We start from the raw sequence: 6614 nt of genomic DNA, 5'->3' as shown, positions 1-6614 counted from the left end.
TAAACATAGAGCTCGAAAAGTGACACTCCCCCAAAGTCCTTCATTCATGTATTCATTTCCTTATTAATATTTGGAGAGTGGCTACTGGAATCCAGACACTGTTCTAAGCATTGCATCAGGTTCCTCGATAGTTTTAGGCACTTTGTTCTAAATTTCCAGTGGTTTGCCAAAATGTAATCTGATATGTCAGATTTTAAGATCAGATGTTATCCATCAGATTTTATACATCAACCAGCCTCTGAATTCTTTCCTGAGTAGCACTCTTTAGAATTTCTGTAATTTATAACTACTCTGATCATTAGAAAGATTATTCCCATGGCCCACATAGGTTAAATAGTCGCTGTGATTTTTTTTTCATGTTACAAATATATTTCTTCCATAGAACAAGCAAATAAATCAGCAGCCAAGCTGGATATCACAGAATAGCATCTTTTACTCAGCAGTAAGCAGACCGTGTCTACAAATATGTAACTACTGGAGGCCTAAGGCAATGCCACAGTTGCTTATGTGTTTTCTTGCTACATTCTCTAAAGCATATGACATTTAAACTGAAATTACTTAGTGATTACTTGAGGTTTCTGTGTATTGTTCTTTTATGTTTAGATTTACACTTTTAACAAAATATTTTCAGAACAATTTCTTTTAACATGCATGTACCAAAGGTCATGCGTTACTATCCTCTCTATGCAGGCGCTGGGACTTGGTTCCAAATCCGACAGTTCGACTTGATTCCCCCAGTTGTTTCCGGGGATGTTTACCTGCGTCTTCTGTGTATTTCTCCCCTTTCTTTACTTTCTTGGCCATTGTTATTACCCACCAATTACTCACCAAATGTTTTACAAAAGGAATTTTGTGAGTTTTTCTTTTGTTCTAATCATCACTGGTTGAGTGGTTACTATCACTGCCCTCACTGTCACTGTCACTGTCGCTGTCACTTCCATTGTTGTTGCCATTACCAGACTTGCTCTGGCTGTCACTCTCATCACTGCTTTCAGATGTGCTGTCGCTGCTGTCACTGCTGTCACTGCTGTCACTACTATCGCTGCTGTCACTGCTGTCACTGCTGTCACTGCTATCGCTGCTGTCGCTGCTGTCACTGCTGTCGCTGCTGTCGCTGCTGTCACTGCTATCACTGCTGTCACTGCTGTCACTACTATCGCTGCTGTCACTGCTGTCGCTGCTGTCACTGCTGTCACTGCTGTCGCTACTGTCACTGCTGTCACTGCTATCACTGCTGTCACTGCTGTCACTACTATCGCTGCTGTCACTGCTATCGCTACTGTCACTGCTGTCGCTGCTGTCGCTGCTGTCACTGCTATCACTGCTGTCACTGCTGTCGCTACTGTCGCTGCTATCACTGCTGTCACTGCTGTTGCTACTGTTGCTGCTGTTACTGCTGTCGCTGCTGTCACTACTATCACTGCTGTCACTGCTGTTGCTGCTGTCGCTGCTATCACTGCTGTCACTATCACTGCTGTCACTATCGCTGCTGTCACTGCTGTCACTACTATGGCTGCTGTCACTGCTATCGCTGCTGTCACTGCTATCGCTGCTGTCACTACTATCACTGCTGTCACTGCTGTTGCTGCTGTCACTACTATCACTGCTGTTGCTGCTGTCGCTGCTATCACTGCTGTCACTATCACTGCTGTCACTATCGCTGCTGTCACTGCTGTCACTACTATGGCTGCTGTCACTGCTATCGCTGCTGTCACTGCTATCGCTGCTGTCACTGCTGTCACTGCTGTCACTATTGCTGCTGTCACTGCTACCGCTGCTGTCACTATTGCTGCTGTCGCTGCTGTCACTGCTACTGCTGCTATTGCTACTATCACTGCTGTCACTGCTATCACTGCTGTCACTACTGTCACTGCTATTGCTGCTGTCACTGCTGTCTGATTTACTGTCACTACTATTGCTGCTGTCTGACTTACTGTCACTATCACTGCTGTCACTGCTATTTGATTTGTTGTCACTGTCACTGCTGTCACTGTCACTACTATCACTGCTGTCACTACTATCGCTGCTGTCACTGCTATCACTGCTATCACTGCTGTCACTACTGTCACTGCTATTGCTGCTGTCACTGCTGTCTGATTTACTGTCACTGTCACTGCTGTCTGATTTACTGTCACTGCTATTGCTGCTGTCTGACTTACTGTCACTATCACTGCTGTCACTGCTATTTGATTTGCTGTCACTGTCACTGCTGTCATTGCTGTCACTACTGTCACTGTCACTACTATCACTACTATCACTGCTGTCACTACTGTCACTGCTGTCACTACTGTCACTGCTATCACTGCTGTTACTGTCACTGCTATTGCTGTCACTGCTATCACTACTATCACTACTGTCACTGCTGTCACTGCTGTCACTACTATCACTGCTGTCACTGCTGTCACTGCTGTCACTACTGTCACTACTGTCACTGCTGTCACTGCTGTCACTGCTGTCACTACTATCACTGCTGTCACTGCTGTCACTGCTGTCACTACTATCACTGCTGTCACTGCTGTCACTGCTGTCACTACTGTCACTGCTATGACTGCTGTCACTGCTGTCACTACTGTCACTACTGTCACTGCTGTCACTGCTGTCACTACTGTCACTGCTGTCACTGCTGTCACTATTGTTTGATTTACCTTTGCTGCTGTCTGACTTGTCATTGTCGTCACTCCCATTGTTACCATTGCCATTACTGTCACTGTCATTAGAGTCTGATGTGCTATCACCATCATCACTTCCTTCTTTCGAGTTACTGTCATTGCCATTATCTTTTGATTCATCTGAGTTATCAGAAGCATCTCCTGGGCTACTGCTGTCATTGTCACTTTCTGAGTTAGCATCATCACTGCCATTAGACTCATCACTGCTATCAGGATCATCTCTTTGCATGGGTCCATCATCAAAATCGTAACTGTCATATCCCTCACTATTGCTGTCGCTACCTGTTTTCCTGGGTTCAGCTTTATTTCCTGGTTCTGATTTCTGGCCAGGTCCTTGTATAGTGTCAGCTTCTCCTTGTGTCTGGACACTTCCTTTGCCCATGCTCAATCCATGCTGTCCTTTACTGTCTTTACCTTCATTGACTTTCCCAGCTTCTTTGGTAGTATTTCTGCTGCCACCTTTGGGACCTTTGATTTCTATTCCCTATGGAAGGGTGGAGAAAAGAATAATTAATTAGTTAATATTTGCTGCAAAATTGCATTGATCTAAGGAAGAAGGACTGGGAAAAGTGACCATTGGAATGGGAGTTCAGCTTCCAGTACTTCACAAACAGTTATTTATGAAAACAGGCTTTATTCAGTATTTAAAAGTATTCTGGTGTTTAGATTCTTTAACAACAGATCCCCATTCCTGCCCAGTAGGAACTTTTTTACAAAATTGCATGGTGAATCCATTATTGAGCATGAGACTTTTCTAGAACTGTAACCGAATTTTCGGCAATGTCTGATTTTTAAAATCGTTCTGTATCAAAGTCTACTGAGGACTCTAGCTTTCCCATTAAATATTCAAATGGTATGGATGCAAAAATACACAGATGCTCGTCATAATTTATTTTTGTGATATCCTCAGTGGATGGAGAGGAAGAATTTAAACTGCCATTGAAAGAAATCGCCTTCACAAACCAACCTTATCTTGGCTCTTCCCAATAGCATTTGGCTCTGATTCTTTGGTGATTCCATTCTCAACACCTTTGCTCTCTTGGTGATTGAGTTTCTGGGTGTCCTCTATTCTTTGGCTACCATTGTCTTCTGGAACACGGTCAGCATCCTCCTCACTCTTGGAGGTGTTTTCTCCATCAATGTCATTAAGGGGATCTTCTTCGTCTTCAGGGTCATTGCCTTCACTACTAATCGAATTTTGACCTATGCTATTGTCATTGTCATCTTCTTCGTCATGGTCCTGACCCTCCTGGCCCTTGCTGTTGTTGCTGCCCTCTTCTCCATGCCCTACATCTTCACCTTCATCATTACCGGAACCCTCATCTTCATCCTCATCTGCTCCATTCCCGCTAGGACTCCCATCAGAATTATCCAGACCAGCATCTTCTCCATTGCCTGGAGTCACCTCAGCTTCCTTGTTCCCATTCCTCTCGCCTTCTATTGGAGGTGTTATTGCTCCCGTACCATTCCCAGTTCCACAGGAATTATTATTTATTTCATCCTCATGGCCTGTACTATTATTGCTTCCAGCTACTTGGGTTCCATCTTCTTGGACAATAGTGGCATCCTCACTCAGACTTGTAGTTCCAATATCCCCGTTTGTAGCCATATCAGTATTTCCATCAATATTGCTTCCATTTGCTGCTCCAGCATTGTTGATAACGCCATTTGCTGTGGTGTTATCTTCTCTTCCATGTATCCCATCATGACCATATGTTTCTGGTTTTCCTGTGCCCCCATTCCAATCCTCAGTAGTCCCCTCTCCGTTTGCTAATGTGTGATATGTAGAGGAACTCTTCCCTCCTGCTTCTGCCCACTCAGAGCCATTCCCTTCTCCTTTGTAACCATCTTGGGTATACCATTGCCTTGGTCTTTCACTGTCATGCGTGGGGACCCCACTTTCTCTGGTGGTATCGTTGGCATGGAACTCATCCTGTAAAAGAGAAACAATTCAGAATAAATTATAAGTATCAATCATCTTGAAGTAAAGCAGACTGCAATTTGAGGGAAGTTAATAGAAACCAAAAACAGCTTAGGAATAGAAAATAAAAGGAAACACATTTTATGTCCTCTACCTGTATTGGCACTTTTGATTTTTCTAGAAGACTTAAATTCACAGCTTTTTCAACAGCGTGTCTCTCCAATGGTTTGATTTGAGGAACCTGCCAAAGGGAAAACACTGGATATTGAAAACATTCTTATTTTGTGTATATGTATTTGCATGCACACAAACACACATTTTTCCTTCAATAAAGAAAAAAATGTATAACACAAAGGCCAAAGTATCATCTAATCAGGTAGAAAAGAGAAGTGGCTTCTTACAGCATTATATATAATTTAAATTGGGGGGATGGACACGTTTGAAGCTCTGACTTGGGTGGGGCAAAGGCAACATGTGTAACCTAAACACTTGTACCCCCATAATATGCTGAAATAAAAAAAATGCTTATGTGCACATACGGAAATAACATTCACTGGAAATCAAGCAGGTGGTGGGGGGAGGAGGGGATGGGTAAATTCATACATAATGGGTACAATGCACACTATCTGGGGGATGGGCACACATCACTTTGACTCAAATGGTACAAAAGCAACTGATATAACCAAAACGTTTGCACCCCCGTAATATTCTGAAATAAAAAATAAATAAATAATTTATATAGAAAAAATAAAGCCAGAATTTCTAAATAAATAAATAAATAGATTGGGCATATGGATATTTTCACCATGGTATTACCAATTTTATTGAAGTATTGACCAGATCACTAATCTCAACTGTCTTTCTAGAAAGACAAAGAGATAGATGTTTGGTGGTTTTGTGCGACAAGCCTCTTACAGAAGCAAAATCAAGCAAGTAATACACTACTTCTGTGCTCTGTAAGAGCACAATGGAAGTACTGGAGAAAATTCTCAGCGACGTAAACACCAAATGTCTGGTATTATGAAAGTATATGAAAATGTTAAACTTAGAAGCTGGCTAATAAAATTAAAAATGGTTTAATTGTCCTAATTTTGTGTGTGTGTGTGTGTGTATCAGTAGATTCTAAATTTTCCACACTGAGCACATAAATCATAACTCTCTGTGTGAAACATTAGTTATCTCACATGTTGGAAAAATCCTACCTTTTCCCATTATTCTTTCTTGAAAACTTCCTAAACAGCATAGACTTTGGTGATATGAGAATGAAATTCACAGGGCATGAAGCAAAGATGGACAAAGTCTCTATGACTTCTGGGCATTAAATGTAAATTAATCTGAATAAATTTTTAAAATAATAATCCTTCTGGCAGGACATGAGTTTCAATTAGATGACTGGGAGCATGAATTGGAGAGCATTTTTGGTTTGTTGCGACCCCAACGATAGTTCAAAAAGCCTTTAGTGCAAATCTAAATGTTTAGATTCAGCTTGTCAGCAAAGTCTTAAGGAAGTTCATATGTATGTGTGTATGTCTACACGTGTGTGTGAATACGTGTTTGGTTAAAAGAGATATCAAAATGAGGAAGTTTTCTGAGAAAAGCATACTTACTGGAATGGCCCATGCGACAGCCCAAATGCAAAAATATATAAATATCTTCATTTTCTTTAGGAATAATAATCAGTGGCTGTTTAAAAAAAAACAGCACAAAATTACTTATAAAGCAAAAGATGATAACCACAGAAATATATTATTTTGACCTGTAAGCATTTGCCCTTTTCCTGGGCAGGGAGTATGTGTCCGATGCAAGAAGAAGACATGATGTTCCAGAACATACCTGGTGTGGTTTGGAGACATATGGTGGCATCGTCAGGCTCAGCACTAGCGTAGCTTCCTAGATTTTTTCCTGCCTGCACCAATGGAGGGGAACATCCATGCAGATAACTTTGTCCTTCTTGATGTTGTTAACATCTCTCTCTTCTTTATAGTTTTAATCAAGTATTAACTCATTCTGCTAAGGCTGTGCTT

The 6614-nt window shown here is 41.6% G+C and overlaps 1 protein-coding gene across 1 annotated transcript; it reads right to left on the bottom strand.

Annotated features, from left to right (window-relative positions):
• Nucleotides 1-870: 870 nt before the first annotated feature.
• LOC123627309 (dentin sialophosphoprotein) lies at nucleotides 871-6248 on the bottom strand. The gene is made up of 4 exons (XM_045536795.1): nucleotides 6198-6248; nucleotides 4745-4831; nucleotides 3637-4602; nucleotides 871-3153 (listed from the first exon to the last, which is right to left on the bottom strand). Exons 1-4 carry the CDS (start codon nucleotides 6246-6248, stop codon nucleotides 871-873), a joined length of 3387 nt encoding a protein of 1128 aa, XP_045392751.1.
• Between the last annotated feature and the right edge of the window lie 366 nt (nucleotides 6249-6614).

The sequence above is a fragment of the Lemur catta genome, chromosome 24, assembly GCF_020740605.2.
Source record: "Lemur catta isolate mLemCat1 chromosome 24, mLemCat1.pri, whole genome shotgun sequence".
In the NCBI taxonomy this organism is placed as follows: domain Eukaryota; kingdom Metazoa; phylum Chordata; class Mammalia; order Primates; family Lemuridae; genus Lemur; species Lemur catta.
Note: the sequence above shows the minus strand (reverse complement) of the source record. Positions and strands in the feature narration are given on the sequence as shown.

Excerpts from the sequence above, each read along its gene's own strand:
- LOC123627309 (XM_045536795.1), bottom strand. The coding sequence starts at position 6,248 with ATGAAGATATTTATATATTTTTGCATTTGGGCTGTCGCATGGGCCATT. Across the intron at positions 4,832-6,197 it reads CTGTCGCATGGGCCATTCCA|GTTCCTCAAATCAAACCATT; the intron begins GTAAGTATGCTT and ends TCCCTTTGGCAG. Across the intron at positions 4,603-4,744 it reads AATCAAAAGTGCCAATACAG|GATGAGTTCCATGCCAACGA; the intron begins GTAGAGGACATA and ends TCTCTTTTACAG.